This window comes from Aquila chrysaetos, chromosome 7, assembly GCF_900496995.4.
Source record: "Aquila chrysaetos chrysaetos chromosome 7, bAquChr1.4, whole genome shotgun sequence".
Classification (NCBI taxonomy): domain Eukaryota; kingdom Metazoa; phylum Chordata; class Aves; order Accipitriformes; family Accipitridae; genus Aquila; species Aquila chrysaetos.
This window is the reverse complement of record NC_044010.1, coordinates 45,164,270-45,187,711: the sequence shown is the minus strand read 5'-3', so window position 1 is coordinate 45,187,711 and position 23,442 is coordinate 45,164,270. Positions and strand designations below refer to the sequence as shown.

At 49.1% G+C, this 23,442-nt stretch overlaps 1 protein-coding gene across 1 annotated transcript in view; it reads left to right on the top strand.

Annotated features, from left to right (window-relative positions):
• Window positions 1–23,442, top strand: part of PTCHD1 (patched domain containing 1) — a 44,031-nt gene continuing 20,589 nt past the window's right edge. The window contains exons 1-2 of the mRNA XM_030020360.2: window positions 1–883; window positions 12,924–13,584. Coding sequence (XP_029876220.1) covers window positions 455–883; window positions 12,924–13,584 — 1,090 coding nt within the window. The 5' untranslated portion in view covers window positions 1–454. The remainder of the gene's footprint in view (window positions 884–12,923; window positions 13,585–23,442) is intronic.

Below are 23,442 nucleotides of genomic sequence, written 5' to 3'. Positions count from 1 at the left end.
AGCCGCGCCGCGCCGCGCCGCGCCGCTCCACGCCACGCCGCGGAGGGCTTTCCGCGCCCGCCGCCGCCGCCGCCGCCTGCCGCGGCCGGGGGATTAGTCAGCAGTCTGCGGGCAGCCCCGCTCCCGCGCAAACTCCGCGGGCGGGGGCGGGGAGCGGCGAGCGGCGCCTGCCCCTGCCCCTTCCCCTTCCCGCGGCGAAGGGGCCGCGGCGGCGGCGGCGGGGCTGCCCCCCCCCCCCCCCCCCCCCCCGCTTCCCCGCTCCGCGGCGGCGGGTTGGCAAGTCAGGCAACGAGGCGCCGGGCTAACTCCTCTCGGGCACCGGCGGCGTCGCAGGAGGACGAACGCCCGAGCCGCCCCCCCCCCGCACGCACACACCCACCGCACACGCACACACACACGCACACGAGCGGCGGCGGCCGCGGCCCCCCCCCCCCCCCCCCGGCGGGGCTGCCCCATGGTCTTGCGGGGGCCGTGGGGGAAGTGCGGGGGCCCCGGCGCGGCGCTCGCCCTCCTGCGCGCCCTCCGCACTAGGATGTTGCGGCAGGTCTTGCACAGGGGGCTGGGGACGTCCTTCTCCCGGCTCGGCCACTTCGTCGCCAGCCACCCGGTGTTCTTCGCCTCGGCTCCCGTGCTTATCTCCATCCTGCTGGGAGCCAGCTTCAGCCGCTACCAGGTGGAGGAGAGCGTGGAGCACCTCCTGGCCCCCACGCACAGCCTGGCTAAGATCGAGAGGAACCTGGTGGACAGCCTTTTCCCGGTGAACCGCTCCAAGCACCGGCTCTACTCCGACCTGCAGACGCCGGGGAGGTACGGCAGGGTGATCATCACCTCCTTCCGCAAGGCCAACATGCTGGACCAGCACCACACCGATCTCATCCTCAAGGTAACCGCGGCGGATCCCCGGCCCCACGCTCCCCCGCACCGACCCACCCGTGGCGTGCCGGCCTCCGCCACCGCAGCCGCCGGGTCACCTCCCTGCAACAGTTGGGATGCCTGCCCGCCGCGGGCTCCGCTGTCTGCCCCCCCCCCCCCCGCTCCCTCCTCGCCCTTTTTTTTTTAAATTTTTTTTTTTCAGTCTTTTTCCCCTGGTTTGGTTTTATTTGCTTCGGGTGAGCGAGAGGGGCAGGCTGCTTGCTTCAGTGATTTTTTTTTTTTCCGTGCCTCCGTACTCGCCTTGCAGTCGTGCTCCCGAGTTAAGGCGACTCGGGCTTTGATAAACTCAAACTTCAAAAACAGTTAGGTACCAAGCCGCCAAGCTGCCGAGAATGCTTTCGGGGGCTGCTGCTGCGTCTGGACTGCACTTCTGCCCGGAGAGAGGGAGCAAAAAACCTCCTTCTCGCGGCTCATGAAGGCAAATGACATAACTCAGCTGATTATTTTTAGCGGGTAGTATTTTTTTTTTTTTTCCCCCTCCGCTCCCAACCCACCATCACAGAAAACGCTGGTTTCGTAGATGAAGAAAAACCCAGCTCAGCTGTAGGTTGCAGGCATGGTGCAGGCTGTGCTGCCGGTTCAAGTTAGAGCGGACAGCATCTTTCCCTGTCACTTGAGCTGCACGGAGCGTGCGAGTCACAATCTAACAGGACATCTCGCCGTACTATATGTCATAACATGTCGGAAATCTGCGTTTGTTGAAGCTGGTGCTCTAGTTTACACCCCGGTAGTTTCGAACAATCTTGGAAGGAAAAACAGGGAGGACAGATGCAAAACCTGTGTGTTAAGGGGGTCAAGTTCGCCCAAGGAAAAGGAAAGGAGCGTTTACAAATAACCAGAGGTGTGGCAAGCTCAGTCCTGCACGTTTTCACTGTTGCCTTATGGAAACCCTGGAGACTCAGCATTGCCTTTTTTTTTTTTTTTTTCCTCCCCTTGAATGTCAGACTGTCAGCCCATACAAAAGCCAATGTTAATTCTTTTTAATAGCTTAAGGGAGTGTCTCTTCTAAAACGAGAAGATAGATGCAAATACCTATTGTATTTGGGGAGACCTCACTCTTTACTAAACAAGGAAATAACTGTTACAGTGGATTTATTTATATTTTATTTCCACTGCAGCCACATACAGAACTGTCATACAGACCCACTCAGTATTTCATGTTTTCCCTTTTTTGCTGTTGACATATTACCCAACGGTAATCAGCAAACAGATTTAATGAGCATCGACTCACTAAGTACAGTAACAGGAATGTTACTGGCGAACGAGAAAACTCCAGAGAGACGATTTTCATTCCTTCATTTTCTTGTACCATGAATTGCATTTGCATCCAGTATGTGCACATTTACTCAGTCATAGGATAATAATGGTAATGGATTTTTTTCTCTCTACTGCTTTCTCTAGAGATCTGTAGTTTATCAATAGCATAGTGACACACAAATAAATGGTACTCAGAATCTTTCCACAAGCAAACTTCTGCATACGATTTATCACATCAGCGGAAGAGCTATAACTTAGAAAGTTCTGTCAGTATTTAACACTGCCTCATTTTTAATAGACAGAATTTGCCAACAAAATGATTATTTTTCATTTAGCGAGATAATGAGCACCATTGCCATTTGACTGTTTACTCTTACTGTTAATCTGACACTGTCAGGCATATTTGATGCATTATTTCCAACTCTTTACTTATCTAATTCATTCCAGTATGTTTTGTGCAGAATAGATTACGTCCTTTGTCCTAATTATTCTTCTGTTTGTGGGCAGAGCCAGGCTCAGGCAGCTGCCTGTCCAACCCTGTGGACGGCCCCGTGGGTCAAAGCACAGCAAAACAGGAGGGAGGGCTCCTAGCTCCCGATATTGTTATATCCGTGGTGATGCAGGGCTACATCATTTTGTGTCAACGGGGCTCACCGGGGGAAGGAGAAAGGGAAGGGTGGCCATCAAGGTTTTCCTATATATATATATCTATATATATAGGAAATCCTATAATGTGTGTGTGTGTATATATATATATATGGAGTTGCATGAAGGGGAGAAGGGAGCCGAGGCAGCCCCAGCCCCAGTCCAGAGCCAACCAACTCAAAGTACTGTGCTTGTAAATAAGCGTCCTGGGTGAAACCATGGAGTAATCCCACCTACGTTCCTGAAGACGCTGCCGTGTAGGCACAGTCAGGGCAGAGAACCTACACGGCAGCGTTTGCGTGTCTTTCCCGTTCTGGAGAAGGATGACCTCCCCGAGGGAGAGGTTTTGCTTGAGAAGAGGCGTCAGGGTGGACGCTGGCTCCTCCCGCGTGGGTGTTGCTGCATCTGCACCCAGGAGCAGGAGGATGGGAGACCCAGGAGGACGGTCGCCCCGGGCAGGCGCCGGCCGCTCCCGCAGCACCTCTTCTCGCTTCCCTTACCTGCCGTATCCCACCTCATCAGCCGAGGAGGGGAGGGAATGAGCCCCGAAGAGCCACAGCTACCCTAGTCGCGTGGCAAGGGAAGGAGAAGATTTCCTCTGGTTTCGGCAGAGGAACAAGTCAGCTTCCATTCTTGTCCCCGTAGTAAAGGGATACGAAGTTTTGGGGTCTGAGCAGTTGCAATTGAAACACAGCTGGTACTGTCAAAAGTTAATCACTCTAACATCCTAATCAATTAGTTAGTTAATGAAATAACTTCTCTGGTGGCATCTCTAAAACACTCTGGTTAGCTTAGTGCAATTCCTCGTGGGCAAGTTACCAGCCGGAGAAACTCACTGCTGCACCATACCCTGTTGGCTGACTGGGAAGAGATTTAGGGGAGGGCTCAGCCTCACGACTGTCTCCGGCCCGGATCTCAAGCGGCAGCTCCCGGAGCAGGAGCTGCCGTCGGACTCCCCGGTGACAGCAGGAACCTGCCAGCGCGACGCTGGCTGCTCACGCGACAGCGGCAGGTCGTGCTGAATGTACAAGCTGCTCCACACAAAGTCTCTCCTGCTCGTCAGCGGGGAGGTGTGTGGCTGCCTTATATAATAGTTTTGACCTGGAGATGATGCCAAGTACCCTTTTTCCTTTTTTTTTTTTTTCTTTAAAGAAATCTCCATCCATAGTTCTCACAACTCCCCATAAATGCTTAAACCATCCTAGGCCTGCCATCCCAACGCTGCGTTTCCAGCTGGCGTAGTCATTTGCAGAAGAAAGGGAGAAACCTAAGCATATCCTGAATCTCTGGCCTTGAATAGATGATCCAACAAAAAGCCTCGGTGGAGTCTCGGATACGCGAGAGATGCATCCTGAGACCGAGATACTGTGGGAGGGCAATAACGAAATTTTACTCGCTGCCGTACCTGCTCTGTAGCTGAGCACAGGGCACGGGCATCCTGTGCTGTCAGCGTGCAGGACCTTTCTTCCTCAAGATTTCACTCTTTCAGGAGAGGCAGAGGTAGGAAGTAAAAACACCTAACTGAAGAAAGTGTGCTTTTACCCCTGTATTTCCAAGAACTGCTTGGAGAAACAAAAAATATTTGGGGTATTTGGTGTGGACCATCATGCAGAAGCTCAGGTGATTATGTAAAGTCTGTAGAAATCGTCTAAGCCTAGAATCCCACCTAAAAATAGTGTTAGAGCAGCCCCCTACCATTTCGTGGTGGTATTTCCACTTGCAGCTAGAAACTTGGTAGGCTGAAGGCATACAGACTCACTGGAAATACAGACCTAGCCAGGTTTTTGAACCCTAGAAAATACATTCTGATTTAGCCGGAATTTGAGACACCCATCCTTTTGAGCTTGTTCATTTCTCTATACTTACAGTGAGTTAACTGCGTTATACTACAAAAGACTTTTTTTTTTTAAATGAAAGGTTTCCTTTTTTTGCAGAAGAATATCCTCTTTTCCACTTACGTTATTGTGTTTATAACAATAACACAGTACTAATATTTTTTTTGGCAAAAACTCCACTTAAGATGACAAGATGTAAAGATGAAAAGGGATTGAAATGTAACATGGCTCCTTACTGAAGGGGATTGTATTTGCGGTTTGCCTCTATGAAAATCTGTAGATGAGGGGTTATTTTTTTTTAAAGAAACCTCTCCTAACTGCGTATTTTCAGACAGCGGTTATACGTCACCCCTCTCATATAAACTGGCCATCAGTAGATCTAGATAACTGATTCAAGATCTCTTTGAAGATGAAAACAAATAGTAAAATTAGGTATTTGTGTTTAAGGACATATTTATTTAAGAACTGCGTAACTTCTGATTACTGCAGAACAAAACAGTTTAACTTCAAAATTTTGTAGACCTCATACTTGTTGGGGGTTTATTTCCTCTCTCTGCTCCTTAATTGTTAAGTCCCTGTTAATGTGTGTGCCTCCATGCTCTGTCTACGGTCTTCCCGGATTTCCTCACTTACTCTCTACACGTGAGGAAGCCCGTGGAGGAAATAACCGTATTTATGTTCCCATGTCTGTGGCGTTTCCAATTGCTTTGCTGCACAAACATGGCACGCTTAGGCCATTATTTTCAAAGTGGGTGGAAGCGGGTTCTGGTTGCTCAGCAGAGCCGAAAGCTCGGTCTGTCGCAATCCTGGCTAACGCAAGGTATCCTTTATTTTAAAACTTCGACTACTTCCAAATGCCTGGACACAGGCAGTCAACTGTGGATCTAGCAATGGATATAGTAGGTCTCCACCTTCTCGAGGTATCTCTGGCACTAAAAACACTTCTAGGGAAACAGTCAACAGAACAAATAGTGAATTCTGCTTAAAAAAAAAAAAAAAAAAAAAAGGATGAAGTCATGTCTTTAGAGCAAGGCTGTAAGATGAGGGGAAGAGTCCTAACACAAGAAAAACAAGGGTGTGAAGGCAGCAGAAGTGCAAGCCTGTTGTCATAGCAGCACAATGCTGCAGGGCTAAAACGTATCTTATGCGAAAACAGATGAGAATTAAGATACGCAGGTAAGATGTGGGCACAGCCAGGGAAGAAGGAAGATAAATAGCACGCTGCAAGGACAGCGTGGGAGCGTGGACGAGAAACCACCCCCCCCGAGCTCCCGGTGCCAGCGGCAGCTCCTCGGCGCGGTGCCTGCGAGCGAGAGGGTTTGATCTCTCCCGCCGGCACCGGCCGGTGGCCGGAGCAGAAGTCCCGAAGCTGCCGGCGTCGGGGATGACGACCGCATCCCGCCGGTGCCCGCCACCTCCCTGCCCCGCTCCGGCAGCGCCGGTTGGGACGGGGCTCCCTCCGCGGCTGCGATGCTTCCCTACCGCCCCGCGGCAGGCTCGAGGAGAGCGGACGGGGCTCTCCGGTGAGATTCCCAAAAGCTGTGACCGGGCCCTGCCCTTCGAGTCGGGGTTTACAGCCGGAGAACTCCCTCTCTCCTCTTGGAAGGGAGAAGGAGGAGCCGAGTCCTTAACGCGACGGGATGCGGACTTGGCGGCTTTTGAGGTTTCCCCGCAGCGAGGAAGGGACCGTCGGTCACCCTTCTGCTGGAGGAGCCCTTGGTGAGAGCGGGAGCGAAGTTTTCGTCTTTTTTTCCCCCATCGTGCAAAAATCCATCTCGGAGCCGCGCGCCGGGCCGCGGAGGGTGGTTTCTGCTGCCCAGGCATCCCGTCCTCCGGCAGCCGTCGGCCCGAAAAGCGGAGTGGGATTCTCTCGGTGGGACAAATTTGAGGCAGGATTACCTGGGCGATTGTCAGAATTAAGATGGTATTGATTAGAAAAGCTTCTCCGCTTCAGATCAGAAAAGAAAAATCGTATCTAGCAATTTTCTGTAGCTACCAAGAAGGCAGATGGAAATGTAAATGCAGTCACATCTGCCACTTGGAACACTAATAGTTGTCCCACAGTTGATGGCTTGTAGTTTGAACAATTTTTAGATTTTATTTACATGAAAATTGTTTGGAGAAAACATAATTCACCGTGTTTTGGACAGCTGAAAAAATCAGTTGCGAAAAGACATAGCTTGCATAATTAGTATCTTAGCGTCTCTTCAGGAAACCCGATTGTAGGACTGCTAGAAAAAGAGCCCAGCTACCCATAGCGATCCTCGCCGCACGCTCTCCAGCCGCAACTTCTAAAGTTTATCCTGAGCCCTTAGGATCCATTCTCTTTCCAGCGTTTTCTTTCGTGAGTTAAGCTGGGAGCTGTGGAAGTCTTTTCTCCCTCATAACCCTTTTACGTTTTGACTGACGCCATCTCTTAAAGTGAATAAAAAAGCTCTCTGCAAAGATATGAAATGCCAGAGATTACTGAGATCACAGGAAAAGTGGAGAAATTTATAGCTATCCATTAAGGGCTTTTTCTTCTCTTCGTTTTCCTTGGCACAAGTTACCTGTAAAAATTACCAAAAGAGTAAACCAGCTTCACATGAAAATGAAGCCTATATTTGAAATCATTGTCTTCCTCCTGCTTTCTAGTTTTTCAGTCTTGAACCCAAAACAGTGATGAGATTTTAAGCAGTAATAGCTAGTGAGTTCATTCTTCACTTTATTTTTGAGCCTTCTCAGGCTTTCCTCCATAACCGTGAGATCTGACTTTTTTTTGTTTCTTTAATGAAAGCTGAGATTTTAAAAAAAAAAAAAAAATCACAATACTTCAGGCTCCAAGGCTCAGAGAAAAACCAGACTTGGTGAAAATGACAGTAAAAAGAATTGTAAGAGTTGGCAACACTGACTAAAGTGAAGCTCATTTTTAATTTGAACCATCAGCCGTAGACTGGAAGACTGAATAGAGTCAAATAATAGCAACAACAACAACAAGTAATATGGCATTGCAAAGATCTTACTCCTTTGAGTAAAACATGTCTCTGTATGTGCCAGGTCATTCACAGTTCGGGAGGACATCCGTATATCTGGCTAGTTTTGTCTAGCTGGCCATTCGTTGACTGTATGTCAAGTAACAAAGCGTAGTCAAGTCCTTACGATGAGCGATGTCCCCTATAAAACACCGCACGTCAGCGCTCAGCAGCAAAACCAAACACATTTTTGCGGTACGTATGATAAGCAGGAGGCAGCCGTACACGTCCTTAACATCAAAAACGGCGGCTGCGACTCTGACCCAGCTCCCACGGGAGTCGGGATGTCTTTCCGCGAGCTGGGAGCAGGAGCTTGGCAGGAGCGAAGCGCCCCGTCGCGCGTTGCTGCCGCTCTCACCGTGGAGTTTCGCCGGGAGCAGCGCCGTGCCGCCAGCGAGGCAGCACTGCTCGGGGACGCCGGTGGCCATCGCTGGGTCCTCGTGCCTCGTCCCCTTTGCCCGTGGCTTTGATCGGGGTAGCAGATTGTGTAACGTGGGCTTAAGGGATTTCTGGGATTGGGCCATTTTGCAAATGAATCAGCAGTTTCTGACCCTTCCCTGCTGCGATGGGATCTGTTTGCTTCACAGGGAGGCTGCAGACTTTTGTGTTACCTGCCTAAATTGACAAAATTCCGGTAATACCTGCTCACTTCTGAATTAAAGAAAGGACTTCTCGACAAAGCAAAGGGGCTAGAGGTTTTCCTCTCCCCTTTTTGTAGCTCCTTGCATCTTTTGCACGGACTTAAGAATAAAATCAAGCTTTCCTTTCGGTCCCGAATAGACGTCTCCAAGTACAACCCCTTTGCCTTCAGGTTGAGCTTTGCTGCCAGTGCTGAAAGTTGTGCCAAGCTCTGTACGGGGTAGAGCTGTCTCGCAGAGCCCAGTGCGGGGCTTGGCCATCCCAGGGCAGCCAAACTGAGCTTACTGGGGCGGCTCTGGTTCCCAGTGCCTGCCTTCCTGTGCTGATGGCAGAGGTAGGAGGATCGGCAGCCAAAAACAGCTTGAAGAAATCTTTGCAGCCGCGGCTCTCTGAGGCCCTGGAGCAAATGGTTTAGCCCAGGATAAGTGGAAGGATTTTAGCTTTTGCTTGCTGGCATCCCCTCCTGGGCCCACGGGCAAAACCAGCCGGCGGGGCACGGCGATTTCGCCACCTCTCATCTGTCGGCTCCGCCACAGGCTGAAACGTGGCTTGGTGTGGAGGCGAGAGCAATGCAGCCCTCAACGGGAGGTATTTGCAGAAAGGGATTTGTCTGTCCGTCGAAGCCATCCTTCCTCTCTGTCTAAAATAAATAGCTGAGTGAGCATGGGACTCAGACCGAGACCAAGATGTTACCAAATACAGATGGCTAAAGGCTGAAGGAAGAGAAAACGCTGTTCCAGAAATCTCTGGCATGGCACGGGACACACATAACCACCATTTTCGGAAAGGAGAGGGGGATCGCAAGTGGTGGTCCCTGTTTAAACGACACTGAAAGGGGGAGGTGGAAGTTACTGTTTTGTGCCTGAGCGCTTTCGGGGACAGTGTGCCACCGTGCCAAGGGAGCTTAGGCGATGCCGTGCAGCTCTCACACTGCAGTGCTCTGGCATCGCAGCGGTAAACCGCTTTTTTGGTTCCTTGCACCGTTAGCTAGCTGGAAAAGCTGTGAGCAGTGAGCAAGCAGTGCATATCTTCCTTCAAGAAAAACCATTCATTCAGCTTTTGTTATTCCTTTAAATCTCCCTTTCTCCTAATAGGCTCGGTAGGGATGAGAAAACAGCTGGATAAATGAGAACCTGGTGGTCAGTCGTTTGTCCCAGTACTAGGTGCCAGGTTTATTCAGAATATGGTTACTTGCTGTTAAAATCCGCTGCGCTGAGGAGGAGTGCAATACGCATTAGCGTCTCGCTAATGTTGTCCCCATCGCGCAACAGCCTTTCCCATCTCCCGTTAACAAACCGAAGTTTTCTTGCGGGACCTCCTGGCGTACCGCAGGCAAGCCGAATTGCGGCGCGTGCAATCCCTCGCGCTCGTAGGACGTGCCCTTGTAACCTGTCGGACCTTCTGTCTTCTGTGGAAGCCGGTCTCCCGGGGCTCTGGACGCGAGTGGAAAAATCCGCGTGGCCGCAGGTGAATCCCCGGCACGGCAGCAGAAGGGAGAGTGCCGTGGGACTGCGGGGCTCGGCGGGGCTCGCGGGCTGCCACGGGCAAGCGAAGGGGGAGAGAGAGAGCCTGCGGCCACGCTGCCGTGCACCCCTGCCCTGCGGCGACGGCGGGGGGGGTTCCTAGGATCTGGTCTGAAAAAGCAGGTAAAAAGCGATGCGTTTGTCTTGAGGATGAAAAGTCCGAGTCGGGCTTCCCGGAGCTGAATCCTTGGGCGCGCTGGGGCGGCGCCGGGCGTACTCCGGTGGGATGGAGGGGACGGCAGGTTTTCCTCCTCTTTGGCTCTTTGCCTCCAACTCGAGACCGAATGTTGTGGCCGCTGGCGAAGCTCGGGGTACATCTCGTAGCTCCTCTAAACCGCACGAGCTTCCAGCCGGCCGGCTCCGGGGGACGTGGCAGGACGCGGAGCCGGCTGCCTGCTCCCCTCCGGTCCCCAAAGCCCCATCGCCGGGAGGGGCGATGGGCAGGTCCCCCCCACGCCGTGCCCGGTCCAGCCCGGCACGACCTCGCAAGAAGCACCGGGCCACCGCCGCAGAACGGGCTCCTGCGCCTGAAATGATCGTTTCCAAGAAGAAATGAGTATTTTAGGGATGACATTTAGCTTCTAGCCTTTTCGGTAAGGACGAAGTAACGGCTGCCACAGATGAGGTTATTTTATAACCTAAATATTAAAAGAAAGTGCTTCAGAGGGAGAAGGAAGCAAATGCAGCAGTGAGGCAGGGTAGGTAAATAGCAACGCACATTGTGTGATAAAAGTTGCGTGACGGTTTAGTTTCTTCGGCATCGTGTCACTCGATGGATCCTCTCTGAAGGAGTTGTATTGTGAGTCTAATATAGGCAGGAAATTCCTTCTAGCCCTCCCAGTTGTCCTCAGCTGTTCTGCGTTACACGACATCTGATTTTACCACCGTTGTCAATGAAAACCATATCCCAGCTGCCACTGTAAAAAATTTAAAACCAGGTATCTGTCTTTGATTCAGTAAATCAGGGCATTTTCCCCAAACTGTAATGACATACATTTGAATTTGTACCCCAAAACAGCTCTTGCAAAGTGGAGCTTTGCAGATGCAAACTGGAAAGACGGGAAGAATTCCCCATACAGGCTCATTTCTTTGGCACGCAAATCTTTTGTTTCATTTCAGCAGAAAGTTGTGCAAAAGCCCCTAATCTGTTGCAGAGACAGTTATTTGTTCTCCCACCACGATGGGGAATTTTGCTTCTCACCATGGCCAGGTATTGTGTTCTCGCAGTACTGTGAAAACATTTGTTGGTTCAGTTCATTTCTCAAACCTATCTTTCTAATGTCAATATTGAACTGTTGTTCTGTCAAAAATAAAAACTACTGAAATGTGGAAAAATACACCCCCAAGCTTCTAGAGAAACAAGATGAGAATATAGGAATTTTGTAATCTTTGCCTGTATCATGTCATCATCCTGAGGAACGGATGGAACATAACTGAATTTATACCCATCACAGATTATGCAATGTAATCACAAAACAATCAGATTCATAGTATCATATTAATGGGTTTTTTTTCTGCAAATAGGTCTGAAATAGCATACAAAAGTCACTAGGACTATTTAATTTCAGCAGACGCAGGATTTTAGCCATGATTATTAGACGTTTTGTCCACTGCCACCAGATGAGTATATAAGCTGTACTGCTCCCGTGTACCCTATCTTCTATTTTTTTTAATCAGTTTGTCTTCAGCAAGGAACCAGTTCCATTAAATATCACCTAATCCCAGCCTCTTTACTGGGCATAAGAGCCTCCTGCCCTCTTTGGATTACAGCGAAAAACAGCATGTGCAAGTAGAAATAAAAGGAATCGTGTCCCTGTAGCCAGTTCTCTGTGTCTTGCTCAAAATCTGAAGGCAGAAAATAACTTTTCCCTGTTTAAGGAAAAGAAATTAGAGTCGTTCTTAATTTGGCTCTTCAGCTCCGTGGAAGAGCCGTGGCGTCCCTGCTTTGCAGGTGAAGGACGGCTTCTCCTTCTCTTTTATCAGCCCTGCTTTTGTTACCACACCTTTGCAATGCTCCTACGACCATTTCCCTCGGTGTAAGAGGGACCGAGGGATAAATCCGTGCAGTTCCTCAGAGCAGACCCGGTGATTTGCTCCCCCCACGACAGCAGACGTGGCCGCCCGAGCGACCGGGCTGTGTGGAATTCAGAAAAAGTTGCAAGGGTTTTCTATATTTTTTCAAGACGAGGGTAATTTTTCTGCCCTTCTGATGCTCAAAACTAAGGGAATGCACTTTGGGTTAGAGCTCAGGCATGGCAAATTTCAGAAGGATGCAAAACAACTTACAAAGGAGGCTGCACTAAGAGCTGCTAGACAAAAAAATAAGCGGTAATAACCTGTAGGCCCTAAAATTAGGGGGCCTACCCCGATTAACAGAACGTCTCAGAGAGAGGAAGAGAAAACCAGTGTCAGTCTCTGCCATTGCTTCCCGCTCTCGCATTTGCTGAGGATTTGATGGGGGAAAGATGGAGGGGAAAAGAGGGCAAATTCATCGATGCCAGCCGTTTTATTCCTGCTATGGGGACAGTCTCTACACTTAGGACGTGCAGCTGTGACCTGCCCTTTAGTCCCAGTGAGTCCCAGTCCCGTGCAGCTGCCAGCTGGGCACCGCGCAGGCAGCACCCCCGGTCACGGTGCCCTTCTGCCTTCTGCACCTGAAGTTTGTCTGTCGAGAGAGGAATTTGGCAATCCCGAGCACGACGGCGTCCCCGGACACGGTCGGGCTGTAGCTCTCGCTTTTATGTCCGCCCAGATCGCGTGCAAGTGGAGGCGCGGAACTTTTGAGTTTGCTTATTTAGAGAGGCCAAGCGGCAGATGCCCATGGCACAGATGCAAGTCACAGCACACCCGAGTGACCAGCAAAGGACGTAGGGGAATAATACTGCTATTTTAGTGCATGTTTCCTTTTTTTTTTTTTTTTTGCAATGAGCGCGCTATTAATACTGCAGTCACCAGAACTTTTGTTGTCGTTGCTTAGATCGAATAGGAAAGGGACGGAGGTGAGGAGACGCTGTTGTTCTGGCTGCTACTGTGCGAGATGAATTGATGAGTAACGTGTGTGATTTCTCTTTCCCTTGTAGTTGCACTCTGCTGTGACCAGGATCCAAGTTCAAAGACCTGGTTTCAATTACACGTTTGCCCATATATGTATCCTGAACAATGACAAGACATGCATAGTGGACGACATAGTGCATGTACTGGAGGAATTAAAGGCTGCTCGTTCTTCTAATCGAACTAATTTTGCAATCACTTATCCGATTACTCACTTAAAGGATGGCAGGGAAGTATATAACGGGCATCAGCTTGGTGGGGTTACTGTGCACAGCAAAGACCGGGTGAAGTCTGCAGAAGCCATTCAGCTCACCTACTACTTGCAGGCAATCAACTCCTTGAATGACATGGTGGCAGAGAAGTGGGAATCCATTTTTTGTGACACTGTTGAACTTTTCCAGAAATCCAACAGGAAAGTCAAAATGTATCCTTTCACTTCTTCTTCGCTGAAGGAGGATTTCCAGAAGACGAGCAGGGTGTCAGAACGCTACCTGATCACAAGCTTGGTCCTTGTGGTCACCTTGGCCATTCTCTGCTGCTCCATGCAGGATTGTGTCCGCAGCAAACCCTGGCTTGGCCTGCTGGGATTGCTGACCGTGACCCTTGCCACCCTGACTGCAGCTGGGATCATCAATCTCACTGGTGGGAAATACAATTCCACCTTCCTGGGAATCCCCTTCGTCATGTTAGGTAACTATCTCCTGTCTCCTCTCTCTTTTGTGTGTTTGTGCCTCCCTGACGCATTTCCCAGCAAGCGGAGAAGCTGCCCTGCATGGCTCCCGGTGCCTCCTCCCTGCAACGCTGCCCAATCTTTTCCTAAACCGTTTGTACCGCGCCGGGACGTTAAAATCACGCCTGGGGCTCCGGTCTGGCGTAGCACCCTGCCGTAGGATGCGATGCCTGCGCGGTAGCGAGGAGCAAGGACGTGCGAATGCCGTGCCTTGCGCAGAGGGGGAGCCCGGCTGCTGCTTTTCTGTGGATGTTTGGTTCTGGTTTTGGTGGCCGGCGTTGGACGGAAACCTTCGCAGAGGTTCCCCGTGCCGCAACGGCAGCGTCGGCTGCGCCGGCAAACAAAAGGGACCGCGTGCGTTGGGCGTTGAGAGAGCGCTGGCTCCTTCGGAGAGCGGAGCCGTGCTGTCCCGGCTTGGCAGGCGACTGTCCGCGGGATAAGGGCCGTGGTCGGGTTTGGGTTGTGTTTCTCCTGAAGCCCCTCTGTCGGCTGAGCGAGCGTAGGGAGGGTTGCGCAGCCCTGGGGTGGAGGGGTTTGCCTCCCCCGGTCAGGGACGGACCCGTCCGGTATGTGCCAGCGCATCCCTGGCTCTGGTGCCGGCAGAGGCGTCTTCATCTCCCCGGATTTCGCACCGCCTACGCTCGCTGTGGGGTACGGGGTGGTTTGGTTTGGTTTTCCTCGAGGGTAGGAAAGAAAGAGGAGGAGAGAAGGGCGGTCAGCTTGCTCCCGACCCGAAATCGGTGCCCTCTCCTCTTGGCACCACCAGGGTGTTTGTGGGGATGCCGCGCACCGTTATCCAAACAGGCGGGAGGACTTCACGGGAGACAAAACGAGAGCTCTGGAGGGTTCGCAGCCTCTTTGTTTGTGTTTGGTTCCTAACCGGTGTGAAAAGCTTTGTGCGCTGTAGGTGTTTAATATGCCCTCGTTCACGCCGTTATTCATTTGTGGAGAATAATACATGCATTGATTGGATCGCAGCTTCCCCAGCTGAAAATCAGTGCTCAGTAATACTTCAGGTTTCAAGTGTAAGAGTGTCTCCGCTGACTTACTCACATCGTGTAGCGATACGAAACGTTTCGGCACAGCTATCTTTATATCCAGCGCCAGGTTCCTATGCCGTGCCCATACTGTAGCTGTGGTATTGTTGCACTTTAATTAAAGACTATGCTTCAGTGCATCGCGCTACCAGTTAATGTCCAGAATATATTCGGTGACAAAGAGGATTCAGCTACATTATATCGGCTCTCATTTTCAGATGACATCCATGAAAATTAAACTGTATCATAATCTAGAGGAAATGCAGCGTGAGAAAGTCGGAGTCAAAAGGCGGCTAGCTTTCTGACCTGAGTCTTTGCTTTCTTTTGTGGGTTTTTATGCTTGTGCATGTATTATAAAATTCAGTTCCTCAAATCAAGTAGTGTACGTTGCGTATAATATTACATAGGAGGGGATTTCCAGATGTGTTGCAAGAGTAGTAGAAAAGCAGTCTGAAGTGCAGCCATATGAAATGGAAGTACCTGGGGAAAGCGACTCAAAAATAGGAAATACTAGCTCTGTTTAGGGATCAAAGCATCTGCTCGCTGAGACAACCTTTCAGATCTTTAATTCGCTAATAGTGACTATGCTGAGACTTGAAATCCTCTAAGACTTACAGATAACTATGAAAAGTTTCACACTTCTATTTTAGTGCTCCTTTAACTGCCGAGCTGTATAGCCAACTCTGCTTTTCTTTTCCTTTTTTTTTTTTTTGGTGGGGTTTTTTTTTTGGTCTTGCTTAGCTGAAGTATTCCACTCTTAAAAGGAGTAAGTTTCAAATATGCAGCTCAGCTCTCACTGTGAACAAGTCAAGACAGAGCAGCCAAGTTTGTGTGAATCTTGCCTGCTTCCCCACCCGCATAAAGTCTCCCGAGGGACAGGAATATCAACAGGTGAACAGAAGGCACTGAAGAAGTTCTGGAGTTTTTAATGAGAACTGTTTTAAACCAGCAGATAGCTAGAAAGGCAGGGTGTCCTTTTTTTCCCCGCAGTACAACAGGATTCAGCACGCGTTTCAAAATTTATTTCATGCCTATATGTTGTTTTGCTTATAAAGGATGGCTTAACCCAAGGTAACTGAAGGCTAGAGACACAAACCACCCTCCATTATAGCCCGCTGAACTGCTTCCACTTAATTTCAGTGACCATCAGATTAGATCACAGATTAACTGACCTTTAGAAAGCTAAAGGATTTCTGGCTAACATTGTAGCCCCGTAGCTATTACTCATAATCTCATGGCTAAAAGCAGAAATTAGATAGAAAAAATGATTACACTGGACACATTTCAGGCAAGGCCCCTTTACTGCTATAAATCATTAATGAAGTGTCCCCGGTTTACAGGAGGTGAGGATTTTTAACTTTTCATCGGCATCGCGGAGCCGGCGGGGGGGACACACTCTCCAGACATCATCTGCCCTCTGCCGCAGGACAAGATGACGTCTTTCCTGACAGATACTTCTCGCCCTGCACTTTGTCTCCTCCTTGGGCCGCTTCCCCCTCCGTCTCACTGCGCTACCGCTACGGCAGTTGCATCATGTCTAACCTCAATTCCCCTTTTGCAACTCAGCTGTCCTTTTTTATCTACTGCATCTGGAAAACAGTTTATTTTCTTTTCCTTTGCATACTTGGGACCACTTTTACTTGCCCGGTCCTCTTCCCTTTCATCCCTGGTTTCCTCAGACTATGCCTACCAGACTTCCAGCAATCTTCTTGCTTTTGGCCGCTCCACATCTTTGTGGAGTGCGGTGCCTAAATCTGGGCGCAGGATTCAGGCTGAGGCTTTCGGCAGCAAGTGGAGTAGGAGGATGATTTCACACATCTTGCATATGGCACTCCTGTTCATACATCCCCATATGACATTCATTTTTTCCTCAGCAGTACGAAATGGTTGGCTTTTGGTTGGTGGCACGTGGTAATTCACGGATCCTTCATGCCACTTTCTACCCTGTTTGCACAATCAGTTATTCCAACCAGCATGCAGAAGTTTGCCCTTATCCTTGCTGAATTATAGCTTGTTTATCTGACACCATCTCTCCTCTTCATTAAGTTCATCTTGAGACCATCACTGCCTTTCCAAGACGCATTGACTAAAGTTGGTCGGCAACGTTTTGCAATTACCGACTTTTTCATATTTTCAAGAATTACTCTCTGAATAGTTCAAGTAGTTTGTCCAGCCACAAGGCCATTCTAATAATGTAGGCAGTATGTCTGCAAAATAGTCCGTTCAATGTGCTCTGTAATGCTCAATTTCATTCATCCTGTTTTCTGTGACATCCCTTCTGCATCAGCCATTTCCAAGAGCAAACAAGCCATCGTGAAGGGTACCAGCCTCTGTAGGTGTTGAATCCTTAGCTTTTGCATCAGTAGGACAATTTGAAGTTATTGAATTACCGTGGCTTACCAAGTTGCACTCCTAAGCTCAAACTGTGTAAGTGTAGACAGGAACATCTTTTGCCTACCCCCCGTGTTAAATATGACATACTGGTTGGAACACTTTGTGCGTTGGGTTTAATCACCTTCATGGTAGTTTATTCTGATTTATTTTACTCTTTAATTAAGGCAGGTTACTGTAACTCGGTTCAAGAAAGGTAACTCATTAAGTCAGAGTAACTCAGGCATTGATGACTGTATGTAGCCTGAGTATGTCACTACTGTGACAATTTTTACGTAGTGGCACGTTTCCTTTTAGCCCTCGCTGGTTGCTAACCGAATGGCCAAAACTGAAGCCAGGGGCGAGCAAGCAGAGCAGGGCAGGTTGGCTGCAGCAGCTCTTCTCTACGGGTATCTTGTCAAGTCAAGCAGGGAACTTGTTTTCTTCAGCTCTGGATTTATACCGGTACTTCTAACGTGAAATTGAAGCCTAAAACCTGTGACACTTGGCAGGCTCCCACCGTTCGTCCGGGCGTATTTTGAATTAGCGTATGCCTCTGTGGTTTTTTTAAAACTGTCATCCACATTTATCGGTGTGTAAACAAGTAATTTAAGGACAAGATTACTCACATGTCTCGTTCATGTGGAATACTTCACTATCCATTTTTGACCCTAAGAACAAAAAAATTAAGTTCTTCAATTTGGTTGAATTTAAAATAGCTGATTTATAGTGTCAGCTGAAAAGCAGAATGAAAATTCTGATTTCCTTTTGCCTGCTCTGTTAAAAACTACAGATGTTTGGTCTGGCACAGATGCTAACGTATTCATCATAAGTTTCCCTTACACATTAAATGCTGTTTAATAACTGCCAATCCTTAAAAAACAACCAGTTTCCTCAAAAACACCCCACAGTGTTACCAAACAAACCGTCGGACAGCAAGCAGCGCTGGCTGAACGAGTTTCTGGCGTGACTTTTTTTACTTCCCAGAGGTGGAGCGCGGCATTTAACTGGGGGACTCAAAAGAAAATTGCAGCGTTGCCCTTTGCACTGAAGAGAAAACTAGCAATCTGTTTCCTGTTCCTTCAGAAACTCCTACAGCTTATTCGGGGAGAGGCGGCTCTCTTCAGCTGCCAAGTTCGTGAAAAGCATCGGCTCTGTGAAATCGCGGTGGAATGCCAGGCGCTGCCAGATACGGGCAGGGACGCAGGGCTGGCTCCACGGGCTTATATTTAGCCGCCGATGCTGGCAGGGGAAAACCAGTTAGCGGTTACGAGAGCGGCTTGAGCTTGCAGCGTGCTGTGAAGGGAAACGATGGCCAGCCTTGGGTGAAACTCGGCAAAACAGGGACGAAACTCAGCAAAACAGGGACGAATGCGAAAACCTCTTCTTACCGCTTCCCTCCGACTTCCCATCACGTCCTGCCCTGTCCGTACGCCCTTTTTGGGAGGAGAGAAGGGGAAAACGGCCAACGGAGCAGGTCCAGGGAGGGAGGACTGGGAAGGAGCAGGTGGAAGTTTCGGGCAGGACCCAGGCAGGGTCCTCCTGAGCTTCAGTCCTGGGTGGGGGGAAAGTCGGGGGGAGAAGGAGACGGCACGGGGCTGCAGGAGGGGGGACAGGAGCGGGAGAGAGGTGCGGAACGCTTTGGGAGGTACGTGGGGGTACCAGGGCTCGTAGGAGCACCTCACAGATGCAGAGGAGCGCCGATCGCTTCTCGGAAACACAAAATTTTTGGATGCGCATCTGGCACGTGGCTCGCCTCGGGGAGAGCCGTGCTGGTGGAGGAGTGGGCTGAGGTGTCTGCACGGGGGATGCAACAATGGGAGCAGCAAAGATGGGATCGGAGGTCGGAGACAGCTGGGAAAGAAGGTCGGAAGGAAAACACTAGGAGACAGCAGAAGAGGGGAGGTCAGCGCGTTTGGTGACGGGAGTGAAAAAGCAGAGGAGGGCAAGCGAGAGGATTGCTGAAGGTTAGGGACCACGGAGGCAGGAGGTAGCTAAACCAAGCAGGGCAGGTAACAACCAGCGCAAAAACCCTGAGAGGGTGCTGGGCCCAGCACGTACCAGCACGTGTGGCCACTGGAGCTGCACCTTGGTGCCCATAAGGTGCCCGGCCCGGCTCCTTCTTCAGTTTTCTGGAAGAACATGCTGGCAGGGAATTGCAACATATGCCAAATTTGTACGCCCTAAAAGCATTCATTATCCTCCCTATCAAGCACCCAAGTGTTTGCTATATTCAATAAAACTGAAGTGTCAACATTGGTTACGTATAGAGAGTTTCAAAGAGAGAGAACCAGCCCCCGCGCAGGTCTCCCCGGTGCCCTTCAGTCCACACACAAAGGTAACACACACACACACAAATGTTTGACTTTGTATAGTACTTTTCCACCGATTTTCCTGTTGTCAGTTAATAAAAATGTGAAGCTTACTGAGTCCCTCTTGTTTTCATCCCCCGAGCTAAGTTTTCTCGCTCTCCCTGCCCGGCTGCCCCTCTGCCGTCTCTTCGTGCTGGGAAGAAGCGTGTCCTCCCTCCGCTGGCTTCTCTCCCTGCCCCTTTCTCCCATCTCGTCCATCCCGTTTGCAATCCCTGGCAGCCTCTTCCACCAGGTCTCACCCGTCTCCCTGCTCCAGGCCACGGCATCTCCTTCCCGACGCCTGCATAGCTCTCTGCATCTTTTGGTCTCACTAAGCTTCCTTCATCTTTTCTCCTGTTTTCCCCACTCCCGCCAGTGTGTCCCCTCTGCCATTTTGTTGGGTTTTTTTTTAATTTCTCTCCTTTCCCATCCTCCCCTCTCCTCAGCCACAGCTGGGCCCGTTGCTCCTACCCTTTTCCCTATATTCTCAAATAACTTCCTTGGCTCCCAAACAGGTCTCCACCGTACCCTGCCGTCATATCTCAGCTGCTTCAAATTTCCCAGTGATTTCCACCATTCATCTTTTGCTTTTTTCACGCTGCCGGAGGACTCCAAGAGTGCCCTGGAAGTACGCTTGCTTTTTTGTCACTCCATCTGCTCGTCTTTCCCAGTTCAACCCTGCACAGCTCAGTTATACTCCTCAAACATTTTGTGTTGTGTTCCTTTCGTTCCCTTTCTAAGAAATAAATAAAATTAATCTGGTTTTATCTACCCTGAGCAGAATCCCAGGCATGTCATTTTCCTAGTCATTCCTATTTCCTCTCCTTTTTCTCTCCCCAGTCCCTCAGTCTCTTCCTGAGCTCTCTAAGCAGCCCTGCATCTTCTGCAGTCCCTCAGGCATCACCCGGCATTTCTGTTCCTCGTGGGGAAGAGCAGAAGTAGGCCCCCAGGCCACCCCTCCTCCCTCAATGTACCAACGAGTCAGCTCACCAAAATCAGTGTTTTTCCACCCAAAGGCAAGGTGATTAACCACTTCTCCCTCTCTCTCCAGTTCTCCTCCTGAAGGATGACGCCCCAAGCCCCTTGAGGAACCCAAACACCAAGAAGCCACTAATGCATGGGAAGGAAATAGGCTTAAAATGCAAATGGTGGCAGAGTATTTTAGATTCTTGTACCAGCCCCTTCCCATGCAGTGCAAAAAAAGCAAGTAGAGCATGCAGCCGGCCACGTGCGATGGCAACACGGCCAACATGCGTCCATGTTGCCCCCTCACCGCCACAACCCCGGTGAAATCCTTGCATGCATACGTGCTTCTTGGCTTCCGAAGAGTGTCGATGACTCAGTAAATATAATGCTCTTTGGAAAAGAGGAGCTGTAGCTGTAGGAAGTCAGTCCAGAGAACAGTTTAATATTTTAACCAAGTACTGTACAATCATTGAGTGAGATCAGGCATTGCCTCTTGACCAGTGGTCCTCCAATCTGCACTTACTTCATACGAAAAGTGTGTTACAGGTGATGCAGTGCATTTAAGGAGCATTTATTTATGCAAACAGTAGCAGAAAGGTGTTTTACTGTCTGCATTCTTTTAACTGCAGAGGAGTCAGTGCGTGCGATGGTTTAATGCAAGGGCTTGTCAAGAGAAGTCCCAAACAGTCAAAGTTACTGAGAGTTTGGCTCTGACATCCTGATTTTCTTCAAGTAGTGAAGTCCCTCAAGAGAAACTGCCACGTGTATGAAAATATATTGGAAGTTCACAGGTTAGAGAAAAGAAACCTTTTACTATCTCTATATACACATGTAGGAAATATATATATGTTTGTGGTATACTTTGCGTACGGCACCCAGATGGTCAATGAAGACCTGGGGAAGGTCAGCAGACACTGATGTGACTTCTCATTTTAGGTCATTCTGTGAGAGAGGTGGTGCACGTTTTGTGCATCTAATAAATGGTGGCATCCCCCCAAAATAGGCAATAGCCGAGAGGCCCGCGTGCCAGGGAGGGGGCCTGCCATTTTCGGGTCATGAGACCTCTGCGTCCTGGCAGAGGACACTGGCAGAGATGCATTAAGTTCAATTGGAATAAGTTAAGTCTGGTTGCTTGGTGGAAAGCCCAAGCCGAGTGCTGCCAAACTTGCAATGATTTCTTTTTTTTTTTTCTGTGTCAGTAAAAATAATAGGTATTTTATGCTTTAACTGAAGTTTGCAACTTTTTGAACATTGTGTTTCACATATGGTTCATCTGTATATTATGAGTAAGAGTAATGACAAACATCGCTTAAAAAGGAGAATTTAAGGGTATGACAGTATGACAGTTGTTTTGGTTGCAGCTTTCTCACTAGAAAAGGGGAACGTGAAGTGTGGTAAACTAATCCATATTCCACTAGGAAAACACTCCTAGAAGCAATTGATATTTTAGCTTGTGAGCTTAGAAATTTAAGACAGATTTAAAACATGACTTTGCCCCAAATGTACTGACTGTGCCTTATTCTGTCTTCAGGAGCTATCATGTACTATATGTCACTTGGCTATTCTGTAACATGGTAAACATTAACCTTGCACAGATGGTTGCAGGTGGCTTTCATTTGCCTTTAAGTAATTTTTTTTACACAGCATGCATAAAAACTGTCAAAAACTCCCTTCGTGGGGAAAGTCAGTTTGCAATCTTGCCTGCTGATACGAATCTAAGCATGCCATACGCGAGACGAGCCCGGTAGTACTTAACATATAACTCTACCTCTAACCACCTCCGTGGCTAGTGAGGCTTGAGGTACATACATCATGGGGGAAATTCGTCTTGCCGGCCACATCTGTCATTCCTCTACTATCCCGGCATCCCATCCTGCGTGGCTCCCCTGGTGCAGAGGGTGGTCCTGGGTCCCCCCGCGCATCCCCGGGGTCCGTACCCCTGGCCAGCCGCGGTGGCGAGCAGCCCTCCTCATCCTCCGCGCCGCAAAACTAAGCCTTACTCCCCGTCTCTTCAAATACCAGCCGGGGGATATTTTTCTGATGTTTCCCAGTTAAAGACGGCGAAGAGGCGTTACTGGGAGGAGCGGGGGTCTCCCGGGCAGGGAGACCCTTTGAAGGCCAGCGGGAGTTAGATGCTCCCCTCCTGTTTGCCCCAAAACCGCAGGCTTGCACGTACGGCGCAGGTTTGGCTCGAATGCTTTCGGTCCGGGTCTGCACCAGGTCTGGGTAGTCGGTAGATGAGCGCGCCGTGCAATCGTAAATATTCCAGCAGCTAAACCCAGATTTCGCTAACGCGCAGCTCCTTCTGTTGCGCTGAACGAAATATGACTTTTAACTTTTGCCAGGTCTTTCATGAGAACAGAGGAAAGCGAGTCACACGTTTGAACAGAGTTGACAGCCTGCTATTTAAATGCCAAAACAAGCCTTTAACGATTCTTAAGTGGGATTAAATATTCACTTTATATATAAAAGTAGATTTTGAACTATAACTTGCCTTGCTTATCTGTCTTTCTCAAAATAAAAGAGCCACTCAAGTTTTCTCTCAAATGTACTTCTGTTTTTAAAATGTGCTTATCTGACATTCTTGCTATCACTATAACAACAAAATCTCAAATATTACATTGGTTCAATGCTAAAAAAGGGTGATCCAAGCAGAACCCAACATTTTCCCGAAGCCTAAATCAGTAATTTTTACTCTGTTGAAATCAATGGGACTATTCAAGATTAATCACACACGTGCTGAATTACGCATATAATCATTATAATAACAGGTTATTAGTTTGTATTGAATTTGGTATGGTTTAAAAAAAATAATTTGAAAATGCAATGTTAAGTGAGAAGATGTTTTTTTATAACAAATAGCTTTAAAATACACATACTCCAAAAATAAAAAGTGGCAAACCATGTTACTGCCATTGCTGATTAAGGATCGTAGTGAAGACTAGGACTATGAATACTGAGGCGTTGTTTAATTCTACTTATTTAAAATACTTCTCTTTCTTTCTTTTCCCCTTACATAGGTAGAAAAATGACAGGAATGTCTACATGTGTCTTGTGCGTGTGTATGTATTTCGTCAGAGCTAGGGATTTATAT